The sequence below is a fragment of the Podarcis erhardii genome, assembly GCF_964252035.2.
Source record: "Podarcis erhardii genome assembly, chromosome: 9".
Classification (NCBI taxonomy): domain Eukaryota; kingdom Metazoa; phylum Chordata; class Lepidosauria; order Squamata; family Lacertidae; genus Podarcis; species Podarcis erhardii.
Window position 1 is genome coordinate 59897889 of NC_138512.1, and position 19492 is coordinate 59917380.

General features: G+C 43.0%; 1 protein-coding gene across 1 annotated transcript in view; it reads right to left on the reverse strand.

Annotated features, from left to right (window-relative positions):
- Positions 1-19031, reverse strand: part of MTTP (microsomal triglyceride transfer protein) — a 38075-nt gene extending 19044 nt beyond the window's left edge. Inside the window, exons 1-7 of the mRNA XM_081876754.1 lie at positions 18887-19031; positions 8721-8908; positions 6739-6882; positions 5193-5300; positions 4688-4804; positions 3265-3404; positions 2342-2492 (exon numbers count right to left, since the gene is read on the reverse strand). Coding sequence (XP_081732880.1) covers positions 2342-2492; positions 3265-3404; positions 4688-4804; positions 5193-5300; positions 6739-6882; positions 8721-8908; positions 18887-18947 — 909 coding nt within the window. The 5' untranslated portion in view covers positions 18948-19031. The remainder of the gene's footprint in view (positions 1-2341; positions 2493-3264; positions 3405-4687; positions 4805-5192; positions 5301-6738; positions 6883-8720; positions 8909-18886) is intronic.
- Between the last annotated feature and the right edge of the window lie 461 nt (positions 19032-19492).

Consider the following 19492-nt stretch of genomic DNA (forward strand, 5'->3'; position numbering starts at 1 on the left):
TGCTGTCAGGATACTCAAATCAAATCCTATGAGATGCCATGCTCTATCAGTTCGAACCAAAAGTCAGCTTGATAAAAGGAACAGGTAGCAGGGTTTTGTTATTATTATTATTTTAAAGACCTCTGCCTTTGACCCTGCCAATCAGAATAGACAATATTGGACTAGATGGGTCAGTAGTCTGACTGTACATAACAGTTTCATGCATTCATAAGTTCATTGCTTTTGAAAAGGTATAAGCAGATTTAGCTGGCTTCAGAAAGCAAATGCTATGATCTTAACCTGCTTCCTTGAATCGAGTGGTGCAGGGAAAGGGAGAAAATTGTCCTGGGACTCAGCTGGGCTCGTAAAGAAAAAGTGTTTTACATGTGTTGTATATGTGACATAACACTGTGGCACCAGATGGCGCTGTGGAGCTCTGTCTTTCCCTACCAAATTTCCCTGTATGAGTTTGCAGTGTGTTTAACTGAATCACTTCTTTGACGTGTCTAGATCCAGCCCTGCTCTCACACTCTTTCCTTTGCTGGTTGCTTTGTGGCCGTGTGACTGCTTTTCCTTTGCTGAGTCTGGAAGGACTCAGAGGCAGCGACTTTCTAAGTTTCCAACGAAACACTTGGAAGGACCAAGGATCTGCAAAGACAAGGTAGGTCCTTCAAAGCCCTCATGTTTATGGGATTCCACATGCACCTCTCTGAATCTCATCTTATACTGGGATCTCGTAAAGTAGAATACACTCAGAAGCAGGGTGGAATTGGAGCAGGCTTCAAAACATTTAAGAAACGCTGTTGAAGAGGCAAGATGTGGGACTTTGGTATATGTAATGCTGTGCTGCATGCCATAACAGAGTGATATTAATATACGCATTGAGATATGCAACTGCTGGATACTATTATTGTCCCTCTAAATACCATACTCTATTTATAACCCCAATCTTTTCATAGCACTTACAGTAAAATACAGTAACCAGTGAGAGAGCAGAGCTAATACGAAGAGCTCCTTTAGGTTTACCATAACAATCTGACGCCCCCTTCCCCTTACAGCCCTCTGTAAGGCCCCCAGATGAGTATGGCTGTAATTATAGATCTAAATGGCTTCTGCTAGACAGAACAATTGAACAGAAGGTACCAGCGGCCACAGAAGTCACCAAGAAAGCAACAAGGACAAGGAGAAGGCCTCTTCTACTTAATTAACAATACCTTGGTTCAGCTTTTTCATAGTTTTAAACAGCAAACGAAGCATGCAGCTGACTGCAAAAGACACACTACAACAATATTTGTCAAATAACCTAATCGAATCCCCTCCCTGCATGAAGCACAGGGCTGCTTACAATAACAGCTTTCCAACAGTAATAAAGCAGCTCTTAACACAACAATTGGGAAACACTGGTGCCAGTAAGAGGTGCGCGTTTTTCTGTTGCTGATGACAGCACAAGAGGAATTTTGTTGGGATTATGGCAGGTAAGGGAGAAGGTTAAAAATTTCCCTCTTTATGCTATGTGGTCAAGTGGTTCTGATTCATAATGGACCTGCCCCTCCCCCACAGTACAAAAAAAAAAACTTTACACAGCACTACAGATGACGGGGTGAGCTCCCATTGCTCGGTCCCTGCTCTTGCCAACCTAGCAGTTTGAAAGCACGTCAAAGTGCAAATAGATAAATAGGTACCGCTCTGGTGGGAAGATAAATGGCGTTTCCGTGTGCTGCTCTGGTTCGTCAGAAGCGGCTTAGTCATGCTGGCCACATGACCCGGAGCCGGCTCCCTCAGCCAATAAAGTGAGAAGATCGCTGCAACCCCAGAGTCGGTCACGACTGGACCTAATGGTCAGGGTTACCTTTACCTTTACAGATGACACACTCAACATTGTGTGTAAGCCCTTATTGACCTGGCATTCAGGTCAAACACAGCCCAATTAAGACTTCAATGGGATCAGGGATGGCTCTTTAGAATTACAGGCATTTCTTCCACAAGATCTTTCAAATATTATACCACAGTTCAGCTGTGCTGTATCACAGCTTTGGCATTCACAGATGGGTACATTTCTCGCCCCATTAAAAATGCATATTAGTAACAAGCATAACATTTGTGAGACCTGATTCTAACAGTAATTAAGGCAGATAACACTGACTGATAAAACAATGTAACATGCCTTAATGTGTTGCTGCGGTGTCATGAGGTCAGCCAAGTTGCTGTAGAATATTCGATAAATCCGAAAATGTCTGTGTTCGATAATTACAAATCTAATATCTCACTAACATCTTGGTAAACAGTAATTTCTTTTCAAGGAGTGCTTTTACTTATGAACGTGAACTTAAGGCACGCACAACTTGCTCTTTTATTTACTTACTGTGGGGCAACTTTTACATTCATCCGAGACAGGCTCTGCTGCAAGTGAAATTGCAACGTAATTTGAATCCAGAGCCTTGATAATCTTAGCAACTTGCTTCCCAGCCATCACTCTTGGGCCAGCTTCCGTTGACTTCAGTTCCAGTTTCTGCCTGTTAGGTACACATATTGAAACAGAGCTTTACATCTTGGTTGCAACTTGAAGACATATCCAGGTAGCCAGACTTCTCTACCTTTAATAGCTGTGCTAATAGTTGTGTAGAAGAGGGAATTTCAGTAGGCATAATGTATCATGCAAGCTATTAAAGGTTCAAAAGCCCTGGCTTTTCTGCAGATGTCCACCTTAATATATATCCCCAATTCCACCCCAAACAGTAGCTTGTAATTATTACTGTATGCATTACTTCATGTCACCATGTGTACGTAGGGACTTAAAGACTTTCACATTCTAAGCTTTCTATAGCCAAGTGATGGCAATAAGCAGACTGTTTCTATATTCAGTGACAGGCCACACCATACAAGTAAGCATTTAGACACTGGGTTCAGCTGCAGCAGTCCAAGAAACTCAGTTTAAAGTGTGGCGGGGGGGGGGGACTCATTGACTCCAAGATCACATGGCTCTTTAAATTTTAACATGGATTATGACATTTACTGCCAATGACTGAGGAAATGGAAGAAATGCAGCAGACTGATGAAAGCAATGATCAAATTAGGTCTATGGGGGTCACAAAGAGTCGGACATGACTAAACAACAACAACAACAACAACTCTTAACTTCCACACAATACTAAATAATTTTCAAAGTACTGATGTATTTGCTTTAATTCACGGCGCTTGGGATGGCAGCAAAGGGTAGCAGGTTATAAAACATTATCATTTCGCCACTAAAAATGTTCTGCAAAATAGTTAAACAAGCCAGCTTACTTCGAAACTACTTTCACATCAATTGCTCGCTGAATATTCACGTTCAAAATGTGATTTTCTTCTGCTCGCACTGATTTAATAAAAGTGTCCTCCAGCACATACGTTGTGGCAGAAACTGATTTTTGGCTGATGTCAAAGAGCTGAAATATAATTTTGTTAGGACCAGGAAATGCAGAAACAAAGTCAGCGCAAAACATGCCAAAACATAGCTATGGTATGCTAGATATGTACTACAGTATGGTTGTATGTGTAATGATTATAATTACAGTATAGTTGCATGTGTAATGACTTTATGAACAATTGTGATTAGGCCAGGGTCCCCAGATAGAGATACAATATCTTTATTGTCATTGTCCCTTGCAGAACAATGAAATTGAAAAACTACATAAAACTACATAAAAACTACATAAAACTACCACAAAACTACATAAAACTACATAAAAACTTCATAAAACTACCTAAAACATTCAAAAACCCCTACAAAACTCTAAAACCCCATTTTAAAATACACTATACTACAGAGACCCCTTATGCTGCGTTTAGAACCAGAATTGCATTAGCATAGAAACTGTTTTTCAGGCGGCGAGTCCAGAAGGCAGAAGCTGAAAGAGATCATTTCCGGGGTGCGTACTATCATGTGCTATCTCTGCCGCTTTCTTATGGCACCTGGCAGCATAGATTTGATCTAAAGTGGGAAGAGTGCACCCAATAATTTTCTCTGCAGTCTTTACAACCCTGGATAGCATTGTTTTTTCCCTGGCCGTGCAGCTCCCAAACCACACGCACAGACCATAAGTTAGTATGCTCTCCACAGTGCAATGGTAGAATGCCATCAACAGGTCCTTTGAGAGATTGTTTTTCCGGAGGATTCTCAGAAAATATAACCTCTGCTGTGCTCTCTTCACCAGGTCTTTGCTGTTCTCTCCCCAGGTTAGGTCGTCTCTCAACTCCATTCCCAGAAATTGAAACACTGAGACCTGTTCCACGCACTTCCCCTCAATAATAAGTGTATACTTATACACACAGGTTTGCTATTTTTTAAAAAGTCCTCATTTTAGTCCAAATTTATTCTAATGTACACATCTTTGCATGCGATTTCCCCTAATATAATGCATTTCCATATGTTGTTTTCACTAGTATATTCAATGTTATGCATATTTTGTCCCAGTATCTGCATTTTAGTACACACTGCTTAGTTAGAAATTGCATTGAACCAATGGTCTGAAACATGTACAGTGGAATCTCAGGTTGCGAACATAATCCGTGACAGAGGAACGTCCGCAACCTGCAGCATTCATAACCTGCAGCGCCATATCTGCGCACGCATGTCACACGATTTGGCGCTTCTGCACATGCACAAAGCATGATTCAGTGCTTCTGCGCATGCCTACAGTATGTGTTGAAGATATTATCCATACGATACCTGACTGTGGCTGGTAAATCCTGTCCGTTCTAATTTACAAGATTTCAAGGCTTTAATTTTAGTGATTTCATTTTCCTGAGCCCGGTAAGTAACATCGCATTTGCCGGAAATATCCACCTAGAAAATTTAAATAATAATCAATAAAAAAATGGCAAAGGCGTTATCACATTGGAATACCTAAAAGCCTCTGGGCCAGAGTGTCAGGGCCAATGTAGACATGATATTGACACCAGTACAATAAAATCCATATGGGTCTTAAAACTTCACACACACATACGAAAATTAAGGAACTAAAACCATCAACCATGCACTTGTTCACATGTTGCTGAGTGGCATTTCCGAGGGTGATGTGACTGGGCCTTAGGCAGAGGTTATTAACTGCCTTACGGTTAGCTCTTTGATTCAATAACACATTTGCTTCTGTATTGTGTGCAAAGTCAAATATATTTCATACTAGCAGTGAACATTTGAGAGATTGTGCAGCTTGCATAACATGATGCAGTACCTCACTGACAGTCCCAGAGTTCATCTGTATCTGAAACAAGCTAGCCAGGCCTCTCTTGAGATTCTGAATAACAGCAGGTTCATTTTCGTAGGAGTAGAAGTTCTTAACCTGAGTGAAGAGGGAAAGCAACAACAATGTGGAATATTTTTTTCACCTGAAAATTGTCATCCAGAACTCAGGCCTGATGACATGAAAAAATATTTAGACAGTTGTGTACATATGGGGGAATAAATGCTTGGTTTTCTCACAGTACATACTTTTGCGTACAGGAAATCCTAGGTACCATCTTTGACATCTCCAATCTAAAAAGGTTCCGATGATGGAATGGCCTCTGTCTGAACCCTGAAGAGCTGCTGATGGTCAGAGTAGACATTCTGGGCTAGATGGATGACTCTGACCTGGTGCAAGGCAACATCCACTGTCCATACCTTTAGAACCCTTATAATAGTTGGGTGAAAAGTGCTATAGTCTTGGGGAAACAATATAGAATGCTCTCACGTTTTACAGTCATCCCTCTCTTACTACCCCAGCAGAATTTCAAGATAACGTATATCTTGTACTTTAACCTCATCAGGCAAAAATGAACAGTAACCAAATCAACGGCATGGAGACGTGTCGAAAACACAGTGAACTTCGACCTGCCAGACAGTCCTGCTACATCTGAACTTAAATCAAGACTTTGCACCTTTAGCTAGTGCTTAAGAAAAGGGCTTTTCTACCTCTAAAAAACGATGACATCAAGAAAGTCTGTTATCTATTTTGGGCATCCGACTGCTAAAGATTTACACCATTGTGACAGCAGTGTTTTGTGTCATCATAGTGAAGCAATATCCTATGTGATACAAGTGCGAAAAATCTATTTTCCTGTGCTGCTTAAAACCAGGTATAGAGGCGGGCGAGCAGTGTTTTCTTTCTGGGGGGATGCAGGGGGTACGCATACCCCTAAACGTTTTGTGAATCTAAGTTTGGCCTCATTGAGGGGCTGTATTTCAATATGAGTAGGAAAATGAGAGTACGCCTAAACATTTTTTTTTAGAAAAAAAAGAACTGGAGGCGAGTCACCTCAAGCCCTGCCTAGTCTCACCCCTGACCTGTGATCTTTCCACCTCCTGCTGCACCTGCATAACACTTGATTCAACTTCCATCATTAAAGCAACATCACAAGTTATGACACAGCGTTGGCTAATAAGCCTTGGAGCCTACACTTTTCCTAACACAATACAGTGGTACATCTGGTTAAGAACTCAATTCGTTCTGGAGGTCCGTTCTTAACCTGAAACTGTTCTTAACCTGAGGTACCACTTTCACTAATGGGGCCTGTCATTGCCACTGCGCCACCGCCACACAATTTCTGTTCTCATCCTGAAGCAAAGTTCTTAACCCAATGTACTATTTCTGGGTTAGCGGAGTCTGTAACCTGAAGCGTCTGTAACCTGAAGTGTCTGTAACCCAAGGTACCACTGTATATCAAGAAGTGAAGAGATTATGTGTAAATATGTTCAAGGAATGGACAGGGACTGTGAAATAAAGTCTTCTCACTCCTTACCTTTCCACGAGTCCACTGCAGAACTACAGGCCTTTTTAAAGCTGCCAGGTGCTCTTTTCCAATGACTGCAGCTGTATTTTTTCCTTCGAAAATGTTTTTCTTTTTTGGACGCTCATGCACGTTTTCAAGTTTTGCATCTGTAATCTGAAAAAGCAAATGGGAAAGGCAGAATGAAGACACCTATACTTACCTGACAGGCAGGTGCAGTGGTGGAAGAGGCTGAGCACAGAGCTGAGTGTGGCTCAGCTTCAGTGGCCGGCTCATCCAGAGCACTCAACCTCCTCCAGTCGACACAACAACACATGCGCACTGCGTGCCTGATGTCACACACAACGCAGGCGGGCCCCCTCAATCTTGGGGGCAGCTTGGCACCTCTGCTGACAGGGGAAGATTACCTACTGAGATTTTCACCTCACCCACTTCAATTTACTTTCAGTATGCATATTCTGCAGTAATCCAATGTACTATGTGGAATTTATATTACTGTTGCCACAGGCTGTTCTTCTAACATTGAATTGTATCCAACTGGTTTCTACTCAGTGCAAACACACTGAAATGAATGGAGCCAAGTTGGTCATATCCACTAATTTCAATAGATCTATGAGGAGTATGACTAACGTTGGATAAGGCCCACTAAGGCCTATTCAGATATCTTTTGGATTCTAATATTGCCAGAGATATGCTTAATTAGAAATACTAGGGACTGAACCTGGAGTCTTATTCAAACAAAGCGTACTTCTAAGTTATGACCCATATACAAACAGGATCATACCTTCCTTCTAGGGGTATACAAAACACTCTGGGAGGAGAAAATAGCATTGTGCCCAGTGACTCCATGTCTGGCCTTCATATTTCTATAGCCCCCACCTTAGCCTCTGAACATTCAGCAGAAGATGTGAAAGACGTACCTGCACACAGCTGTGTACATGAGGTCTTCCATATAATAAGACGCCCTGATTTTATGCCCTTTCACATCTTCTACTGTGCATGTGGTTACTGTACATGGAATGGGAGGGTGTGATCATGGCCAGTGGCCCCACATCTGACTTTGGTGCACTGGAAATTTCAGGCACTGGAAATTCTCCCATTAAGATCTCTGGGTGTCTCATCAAACTTCCATTCCAAGAGTACCTTGTGTTAAGGGCGTCACAGTTAAATGTGCTCATCTGGGAGTATATCTCATTGATCTGGGTCTGGCCCAAGACAATTTACCCCCTGAGGCAAAGGACAGGATTTCCTCCCCCATCAATTCTACCAGCCAAACAGCCTGGCAATTGACTCTTACTTCAACACCGGCAGTGTAACAGCATCCTTTACCTGAGGGCAGCAGACTAAGGGTGGTAATTCTCAGTAATTCCAATACCCTGCCATCATACTCTGCCCCCACCCCCACCATCTCCTGTCTATGGCAGCCACCTGACTCTGCCTACTAGAAGCGTAAGCCGGAGTATCCAAACTGTGATTCACAGACCACCAGCGGTCCATGGTGTGCCTGTCTATTTGTGGTTGAAGATGGGAGACGGCACATCTATTGCATAAAATATTCAAACTGGTTTTTAATTGTGTTCCATTGCTTCTTTTATCTCTTATGTTGTATTTTACTGTACTACAGTCTATGGAATCCCAACTGCAATACAATAAAATATATCAGAAAGAAAAGAAGAAATAAAATGCAATTAAAAAGCATGCAACCTCTAGCACACCATTATTAAGACCCTCAGTGATTGGGGTGGGAACCAGTAACTTATTGAATATACTGGGCCATACTTCCATTTATGTAAACTTAGCAGTGCAACCCTGAATGCTTAAGACTGTATCTTAAGTTACTTAAATGCAGCATGTATTTACTGTTTACACAAGCGAAAAAATTAACTCAATTTTAACTCTGCCTCCCACGTTATACATGGGGTTCACTTTTCTTACTTAAACCAACTGGCAGAAAACACATTAAATTCGTCCTTTTGTGTCCACTGCTTGCCTACCGCAATTTTAATCAGCTGATCGTCATCATTATCAGGATTTCTCCATACTAAGTTGACATCCACGCCACATGAAATTCGGTAGCCCGCACTCTCCAGGGATGAGCCTTTCACCCTGTCCAGAAGCACATCTGTGGAGTAGGCGAACTTATATAACTTGTCATTGTTTATTCGTGGACCAGTATTGTGGCCTGTGAGGGTGGGGAAAGAAAAGTGGAAAGCACAGGGTCAGTGACCAACATAAATCCAAACTGCCTGCCTAATGCTCTTCTCCCTAAAGCTTCGCTTAAAAATGGGAGATGACGCACCAGCCTGCCTCTCTCTGAGTCATGCCCTCCACAAGCCTGGACATGCCTGTCCCTAAGCCCAGAGTGCTAGATGAAGATACAACACTCTTGGAGTGCTCAAAAACACTCCCTTATTATTAGTCTGGCAACTTGGAAAACCTTTTACCTTCCAAGTCCCCCACTAAAGGTGGAGTGGGAGGTAGTCTTCGGTTGCTGGGTGGGGAAGCCCCCAGCCACCTTTACAGCAGAAGATTTCAAGAGATGGCCATGGGGCGCAGGGAGTAGGGGGAGCTGAGGCAGCAATGTACAAGCACACAGCTGTTGACTGGCCAGCAGGGCCCAGCATGAGTCACTGTATCAGCAGCCTCTCTTATTACTGACACCACCACATTGGCTTCTTCTCCCAGCGCAGCAGAAAACTTGAAAGTCAGACGGACTCCCTGGTTTGCCAGCCAGGCAACCTTAGTTGGTTTGAGTGTGGTGCTGCTATTGCCAAGGGTGCAGGTTCGATCCCCGTATGAGGCAGCTGCATATCCCTGCATGGCAGGGGATTGGACTAGTTGGTCTTCAGGGTCCTTTCCAATTCTACAATTCCAGACCCTCCAAATGTCCCTATTTTCTAGGGAGAGTCCCGGATTTACAGAAGCCGTCCCAGTTTTGGAATTGATCCCAGAATGTGCCCCTTTTCCTTAGGACATCCCTATTTTCACCAGAGAAATGTTGGAGGGTATGGAGTTATGTGAGCCCCGAACCATCTGAAGGCAGCCCTGTATAGGGAAGTTGTTTAATGTTAAATGTTTTGTTATATTTCTATATATGTTGGAAGCCGCTCAGAGTGGCTGGGGCAACCCAATCAGATGGGGGGCGGGTGTATAAACAGCAAAATTATTGTTGTTATTATTATGGACATCCCTATTTTCATCAGAGAAATGTTGGAGGGTTTGCAATTCTAGGATTAGTATTTCATATTAGTATTTTCTCTCAGAAGTGCTGCCTTCTTGTTCTCCCTCGAAACACATGGAAATTTGGTCTTCCAAAATGGTTCCTAGTTTTAATGCACAATTGTTGTTGTTTAGTCGTTTAGTCGTGTCCGACTCTTTGTGATTCCATGGACCAGAGCACGCCAGGCACTCCTGTCTTCCACTGCCTCCTGCAGTTTGGTCAAACTCTTAACATTCAAAAGAACTTATTTAACCTAAGCTGCTTTCCCTTTTGATTTTGTTGCCCCCCTTCTGATATATTTGCAGAAGGGCAATCATATGCCATTTGGGCTCCCATCTCCTTAAATAGTGCCAGACCTGGATTTTAGTACAGTATTTGATATACTGACTTAGGGTCAAGAGTGCCTCTGGGTTCTTGCAGGAAGGAGTGGGTAGATATACAGCTTGACTGGCAACCCTAGTGTCTGCCATTACGGCTGTCTATAATTAAATCATGATACTGCCGTATAATACACAAAGTTATGCTGCCTGAGTTGGGACAGCTGTCAGGGCCTGTGCCTTATATTAGTACTCTCGGCATGCACAACATGTGCTAACCACTAGCTAGCTTGGGTTAGATCGTAAGCTTGCACTGGCTCTTGTAAACTTAGATTTTTTTTCTAAAAAGATAAAAAGAGCAGCAAGCTATTTATTAGAAAATACGATTAAAATGCATTGCTTGGTAACAACTCATAATTTGCTGTAAACTCAGTGAATCAAAAAAGCAGCGTTATTAGAAAATAATATTAACGTGTAGCGAGCAATGCATATTTATAATCTGATGGAATCAAGCCAAAATATTTCCAAGCAGATGAAACCGGATATCCTGAAGAAATATGGGGGTTTGGAGGGAGGTTTATTGGTTGGGGGTGGGGTTCTTAATTTTATTATGGTTTTGTTTTGTTTTGTATTTTGTTTTGTTTTGTATTATCTTGTATTTTTATGTGTGAACCAGATGAAGGGTGCTATACAAATTTAATTAATGTAAATACTAAATAAAAAGAAAGGTTAATCTTGGCCCAGTTCTGACACTAACCATCAGATTATTCAGATTGCCATCTTCCTGGTAACCTCCTAAGGCCTCCTACTGGAAGATTTCTTAGGAGGTTACCAAGAATATGTGTTTGTTTGATTGTTGTAGTAGCTGATACAGTGGTACCTCGGGTTAAGTACTTAATTCGTTCCGGAGGTCCGTTCTTAACCTGAAACTGTTCTTAACCTGAAGCACCACTTTAGCTAATGGGGCCTCCCGCTGCTGCCGCGCCGCCGGAGCACAATTTCTGTTCTCATCCTGAAGCAAAGTTCTTAACCTGAAGCACTATTTCTGGGTTAGCAGAGTCTGTAACCTGAAGCATATGTAACCTGAAGTGTATGTAACCCGAGGTACCACTGTACTTTTCTAGCTTATGGGGCAAGTGATTCAGGATATAGACATTGTGATTCCACCCTAAGAAGACTTGGAACCGGGCAGAATTTGCCTGGTGCCCTTGATTCCTTGGGTGTAGGGGTAGCAGGAATATTTCAAAGCCCTTCTCAGAACTCAAGGGAGGGGGCAAACAAGCAACCTCAGTGTGCAAGAAAATTAACCCAGCAAAAGCATGGTTTGCCTGTATGTGAGAATTGGGGAGGCCAGTGTTTCTACTCAAGTAAAGGTAAGGGGACCCCTGACCATTAGGTCCAGTTGTGGACAACTCTGGGGTTGAGGCGCTCATCTCGCTTTATTGGCCGAGGGAGCCGGTGTACAGCTTCCGGGTCATGTGGCCAGCATGACTAAGCTGCTTCTGGCGAACCAGAGCAGCACATGGAAATGCTGTTTACCTTCCTGCCACAGCGGTACCTATTTATCTACTTGCACTTTGACGTGCTTTTGAACTGCTAGGTTGGCAGGAGCAGGGACCGAGCAACAGGAGCTCACCCCGTTGCGGGGATTTGAACCGCCGACCTTCTGATTGGCAAGCCCTAGGCTTTGTGGTTTAACCCACAGCGCCACCTGTGTAGAATTTATCAAACCTAATTATTCTTTGTTTAAAGAAGTCATCGCTATCTGTCTGGTTCTTTTCAGCAAAAAAGAAGAGAGTGCTTGCCTGAGCACACTGGGTGTTAAGGACAGAGTTATGTGAAAGCTAGCATCTTGCTTTGTCTGGTTGCCTAGGCAACACACAGGAAGAGGTTGCTCTCTGTGACCTGAGTTCAGTGCAACTGCTTCTACCTGAAGATTGCAGCAGAGCAAAGAGACAGCTAATGTGGACAAAGGAAAGGGCCAGTGCCAGATTTACGTATAAGCTAAATAAACTATAGCTTAGGGCCCCACTCTCTTGGGGGACCCAAAAAAAATTAAAGGAAAAAACCACCTGGATGTACATTTCCAAAATATAAGATAAAAAGCAAATAAAATAAAACCTGCATACAGCAACAATGTTTTGTGTTGTGTAGGCTCCTATTTGTTATGTTCAAATGGCTTTAGATACCTATTAGGCCCATAAATTACCATATAGCAAATATTCAACACAAAAAACAGTTACAATTTGTTGTTGACAAAGGGCAGCTCGACATATAAAGGGCCCCATTACCTTCAGTAGCTTAGGGCCTCGTCAAACCTAAATCCGGCCCTGGGAAGGGTTGTAGCTCACTGGCAGAGAGCTTGCTTTGCATGCAGAAGTTCCCAGGTTCAACACCTGGGAAGGTGGGTTGTAACAGGAGCACGGTCAGCATGTAAACAGATGCAACTAAAAGATGAAGAATTGGGTCTCCAAATGCATGTTTGGCTTAAAAGTGAGTCCTGGGTCTGAAAAGGTTGACCATTCCTGGTGTAGGAAACATTGAGCTAGATGGACCAGTGGCTTGGCTTCAGTAAAAGACAGCTTGCTTTGTTCTTAAGGGATGCAGACAATGTATTCTGAGTCATCATAGTTGTTTGGGAATGACTAGTTTGCTACTCAACGAAAGCATCCATGACAGATGGCCATCCAACCTCTGCTTACAAACCTCCAAGGAGGGAGATTGCAAAGCCTCCCAAAGGAGTCTGTTCCACTGTCGAACAGCTCTTACTGTCAGAAAGTTTTTACGAATGTTTAGCTGGAATCTCCTTTTTCGTAACTTGAAGCCACTGGTTCATGCCCTACCCTCCAGAGTGGGAGAAAACAAGCTTGCTCCATCTTCCATGTGACAGCCCTTCAGATATTTGAAGATGGCTCCCATATCTCCTCTCAATCTCTTCTTTTCCAGGCTAAACATACTAAGCTCCCTCAACAGTTCCTCATAAGGCTTGCTTTCCAGACCCTTTATCATCTTGGTCACTATCTTCTTGCACACGTTCCAGCTTTGTCAGTATCCTTCTTAAATTGTGGCACCTAGAACTGGACACAGTATCCCAGGTGTGGATAGAGGCAGAATAGAGTGGAACTTGATCTAGAGACTAGACTTCTGTTGATGCAGCCTGGAATAGCATTAGCCTTTTTTGCTGCAGCATCACATTGTTGACTCATGTTGTGATCTACTAAGCCTCCTAGATCCTTTTAATCATGTACTGCTGGTAAGCCAAGTGTCCCCCAACTTACACTGGTACAGCTGGTTATTCCTGCCTAAGCATAGAACCTTTCAGGCTGAAAGGGACTACAGTGGTACCTCGGGTTAAGAACTTAATTCGTTCTGGAGGTCCATTCTTAACCTGAAACTGTTCTTAACCTGAGGTACCTCTTTAGCTAATGAGGCCTGCTGCTGCTGCCGCGCCACCGCCACACGATTTCTGTTCTCATCCTGAAGCAAAGTTCTTAACCTGAGGTACTATTTCTGGGTTAGCGAAGTCTGTAACCTGAAGCGTATGTAACCTGAAGCGTCTGTAACCCGAGGTACCACTGTAGTGGGATTCAGAAAAACAGAAAGAAAAATCCCTTCTGATGGGCTCCAGCGTCACTTGTTGCAATTCAGGGATTTTTTTAAGCATGGAATTTTGTGAAGGATGAGGAAAGGTTTAAGATGGCGGAAAGATGGCAGCCCTCATCTGACCACACCACCCATAGGTGCCAACTCCCTATGGCTGAGGGGACCTTAGGCTCCCTTCCCCAAATTGGGATACTACTAAGCGCCCCTCCCCCCCCCCAACTTTGAGTGTCCTGGCCTCGCTGCAGCAAGCCTTGCTGTGCTTTCCCACACCTGCAGCAGGCTGCCAGAATGCCCGATGGGGCTTGTTGCAGGGAGGCGCCTATGACACCACCTAAATGCACCATACTTGAGCAGTATTATAGCTGTCCACAGAAGCAGCATGCAGATATGAGAGATTACATTCTCCCTTATTGTTCCTGCTTTGCACTATTTTTGAGTGCTTTTGCCTGGCAGGAATAGGTGCTTGAGCTCTGTTTGTGGTTGAAGCAAGAGAAACAAAGAACATGATGAGGCATTACGTAAAGCAGATGAGGACCACTGTCTTGGCCACCAGCACAACATTCATTTTTTAAATGAAAGAAGTGTTACCAAACCACTCCAGTCCTTGGTTGATTATACACGGGAGTATGCGCTGTCTCACACATTGCTCCAATGGGACCTTTTTATAAATACACTTAACTACATAAAGTTTGTGTAAACTATATAAAGCTTGTGCACAGTACTTTCTGTCTCTTCAACTTGGGATTTGCTTCTAAATAAACATGCTTATGGGGGAGCCTTGTGGCAGCAACTGACAGAATCTTTTCTTAGAGGAAGAGATACGTTAAACCCTGTTATACGTCAGAAATATTTAAAGAAAGCTGGTTATTTTTGGTACTTAATGTGAAATAGAGAAGCAGCAATACACAACCATGACCTTTTCCGTTCTTTCCACTGCTCACTATTCATGAGAGAAGCCTGTTTTCATAAAGTCTGTTAAACATAGGGAGCCCTGTGTATAACACTGTTATGGGGTTTTGAGAGCTAGAGTTTCTGGCTGACTGGATTTAGTAAGTGCTAGAATTTAATCAATGCTTAGAGAGCTAAACTGGAAGCCAGCCCCTTAATAGCTGGGCTCAGCTTCCCATGTCCAGGCCAGCCTGATAATGGTTAAGCAAACAAAGGGTGCATGGAGATAGCCATGTTCAAATATATAAAAGGATGTCACATAGAGGAGGGAGAAAGGTTGTTTTCTGCTGCTCCAGAGAAGCGGACACGGAGCAATGGTTCCAAACTACAAGAAAGAAGATTCCACCTAAACATTAGGAAGAACTTCCTGACAGTAAGAGCTGTTCGACAGTGGAATTTGCTGCCAAGGAGTGTGGTGAAGTCTCCTTCTTTGGAGGTCTTTAAGCAGAGGCTTGACAACCATATGTCAGGAGTGCTCTGATGGTGTTTCCTGCTTGGCAGGGGGTTGGACTCAATGGCCCTTGTGGTCTCTTCCAACTCTATGATTCTATGATTGTATGAGATGGTTGCTTAACAAAGCTGATTCTGTGCCAGCCGGAAAGATGGATGAAGTCCCTCCCTGAGCTTAAGGTTCGGTAGAAGAACAAAGGAAAGTAGTACAATTTCAGGATTGCTGTATTGTATGCCTGGTGTGCTCTAAGGGAAAAGGTTTATGAATCAGTAAGCAGCAATGCAATCTAGGCAGCTGCCTACTGAAAAGTTAGGAGTTATGTGAGTGGGAAAGCAAGGCAAGCTGTGGGGCAACAGGCAGGATGTCTCATGCCTGTTTGAACCCAGGACTGTGCCTATGATAGAAGCAAGACCCTTTTGGAATGCAATGCTGTGCACCCCCCTATCCTAGGCTCAGGTTGTGCATACGTGTAAATAAACCATATATCATAAAGACACTACGGCTGGGCAATATCTGGGCAATACAGTGGTGCCTTGCAAGACGAAATTAATCCGTTCCGTGAGGCTCTTTGTATAGCGGTTTTTTCGTCTTGCGAAGCAAGCCCATTGACAGCTTAGCGGATTAGCGCTATTAGCGGTCTAGTGGCTTTTAGCGATCAGCTGAGAAGCGGCTTATCAGTGGATCAGCTGATAAGCGGCTTAGCGGCTTAGGAAAGGGGCAAAAAAAGCAAAAAAAAAAAAACGGCGGGAACTCGCAAGATTTTTTCGTCTTGCGAAGCAACCCCATAGAGAAATTTGTTTAGCGAAGCGCCTCCAAAACGGAAAACCCTTTCGTCTAGCGGGTTTTCCGTATTGCGAGGCGTTCGTCTTGTGGGGCACCACTGTATATCATTGTGTGGTTTTTGCATAGCAATCCCTCCCCCAACACACACGCCATGATTCACAATATATTGACAGGTCAAAAATTATGAAACCGAAATCATGATATGGACTTGAAACTGGTTTTGGAAAATATATCGATAAATCGCCCAGTCCTAAAAGACACCACAGTCTCTGCTATGCCTCATTGTCCAAAATGAAACACAGACCCCAGACAAGAGCCTGGATCTCTCGGGAATATTGCACTGTTGTGGAGATTGGGGGTGATATTGCAAGAGTCTAGAAGAGAGGTTCCCAGAGCATGGGTAAATGTGGCCAAGCTATCTCCATTCAGTTATGGTCATAGCTAGTGACCTTTATCAGCCAAAGCTGATAAAAGACACTTTGAGCCACAGAGGTCATGTGAACTTCTAATGACAACGTTGGGTCAATAAGCACCCTAAGATTTGTGAATGTCAGCCTTCAAGCAGTGCGACCCCATGTAGAACAGAGTGAACAACCTTCTCTCTGTGCAGCAAGCGGAAAGCAGCCTTGTAAAAGCAAAGTGTTGAGAGTCAACAGTGTGACAGTATCTGCTTGGCTGACCAGAAGCTGACCAGAACAGGCTTAGAAATGGGGAGGAAGTCTCATAAAACAGAGGCTGCAGACACTGCAAAACAAGGCCCCAGGCAGCTGGAGTGGGAGCCTGGGGGGTCTAGAAGGAAACAAGGAGAATGAAGAGAACGGACTGAGAAAGACAAGCAGAAAGGAGGAGGGGGAATAAGGAGAGCTTTATCTCAGGGGAGAAGTGGAGGCAAAAGTAAGAATGTAGAAAGGGTCTAGGACTGCGAATCCCAGTGGTGAACCGAGAAAGATAGCAGAAGGCTAGACAGGGACACTACACTACAGAAACTGTATGAATAGGGGCAGGATCAGGTCATGACACAGGTGCCCATAGGCTAAGGGATCTACCAAATGGTTTCTGAAGAGATCCCATGGGCCTTTGAGAATTCCTGGAACCAAAATGGTGACTAGAAAAATCCTCACACAAAGTATCAAAATTAATTATCTTTCCTCCCATCTTTTATCGTTAAACGTTCTGTACTAAACGACCATTCATGGAAAACCGAAAGCCATTTTGTCCTGAGAATTGAACCTAGTCAGCATATCTTCCTAATCCTCTTTGAGGACTGATTGCAACTCATGTTCTGATCTCTAGTCTCAAAGTCTAGGGGACATTCTGGCTGTAAAAGCTCCTACCTTTAGTCCTAGAAGTTCTTACTCTGGTCCTTGTGCTATGTAGCTGTGCACATTGTATTTATGTAGACGGATGGCTTGGCTGACCTCATGTGTAAGAAGGTAGCAAGCCACTTTTTCATTTCACTTATGGACCTAGAGTTTACCTAGACATTGGAAAAGTGGAGTTTCATCCTCCTCTACGTCACAGAAAGGTGTCATATCACATAGCTGTCATCCTGAGTGCACTCCCATCAATTTAGCCTGTCATTTGCAAGGGCCAGCAGACTGCCTACACATCACTGTTATGAAAGGATACTTCAGGATTTTCAGCAGCATGGAAGAGCTGAAGAAGACAGGTGGGGTTTGTTATAGTACACAATTAGAGGTGAATTTTGAATATTCCATCCTCAGAACTCTGCCAGATTCAAAGCCCAAATGGACTGGAGTCTTCTTTTCTTTTCTTAAATGTTATTCAAAGGCAGATTGACAATACAAACATGGTGAGCACTCTTGATATGAATCCCATAAAGTGATTCAAACGAATTCATAATCATGAGCATAATAATAGTAATCTTTTGGAAGTCATAAAAAGCAACATCTGGTCTAGTGTCAGAGTATTATCTCCAATCTTGGTAAGAAGACTATTTTTATGAAGATATGTAACAGCTTAATTTTATACTGGCTTTTTTTGGGGGTGTTAAATATTTATTCAGCTAATAACTATTATTTCTATTACTATAATAACTATTATACACAGTTACAGATAGGTAGCCGTGTTGGTCTGTCATGGTCAAAACAAAATAAAAAAATTCCTTCCAGTAGCACCTTAAAGACCAACTGAGTTAGTTCTAGGTATGAGCTTTCGTGTGCATGCACACTTCTTCAGATACCTGGTATCTGAAGAAGTGTGCATGCACACGAAAGCTCATACCTAGAACTAACTCAGTTGGTCTTTAAGGTGCTACTGGAAGGAATTTTTTTATTTTGTTTTAACTATTATACACAGTTATTCAAGAACTGTGGTGAACAATACATTCCTATACATTCAGAAATAAACTCCATTGGGTTCAATGGGACTCACTCCTAACAAGTAAGTGGGTATAACATTGCAGACTAAATTAATAAAAGCACATTGCAATCCTAACCATGTCTATTCAGTAGGGATTCATAGTGCAATCAGTCAGGTTTACTCTCAGGTTAGTGGGGTTACAATGGCAGCGCCACTTTCCTAACGCCATTTCCATATAGATCCCTGTTAATGGCTACAGAATTGAAGCCCAGATCCAGACTCCACCGGAGAGGGACAAATACACTGATAATATAACTGCCTTTGGCACTTTCTTTTTCAAACTACAGAAAAGCTGCTCTTGACATGGCTCACGAGCCACAGTTGGGTGATCTAAGCGTATTGCAAATTTAATATGATCTAAAAACAAAAAGTCTCAGATTAGCACCCTTTACTGCCCCCTTTTTCATCAAAATTACCAAAGGAAATAACAAAATATTATCTAAATAAGTAACTTACCTTTCACAGATGCTGAGTAGGTGGAAATGATGCACGGGAAAAGCACAGTAAGAAGAATCATGCTTGCCCTGTCTAACAGCTGTAATACTGTGAAATATTTCAAGGCTATGGAGAAGTGAACTGCTCCGATTGGAGTGAAGCCTGAAAAGAGGGCTTTGGAATCTGTCACAATAATGTTTATCTAGATGTAGTAAGGGTCAGATTCCAAACTCCACACTTGGGTACTAAGTTCATTGAAGGCCTTTCCAGTTAATTATTAAGAACTGAGGTAACTGGTGGCATTCTGACGTTTCATTGTTCTCCTCAGGTGTGTGTGCTTTACTAAAATACATGCTGGCATGTAGCTGATATATGACTTAGTTCATCTCCTTGCAAATTTAGTCAATGCAAAGCCTGTAGGCTGCACGATAGGAAGTCAAGGATAGACAAGCACTTTCTGGGGGAAAGGACCATACTGACTTCTTCTTTGTCTAGACCATTTACACTTTGCCAAAAAGACCCCCTGGAAAAGACCCTGATGTTGGGAAAGATTGAAGGCACAAGGGGAGAAGGGGACAACAGAGGACAGAGGACGAGATGGTTGGACAGTGTTTTCGAAGCTACTAA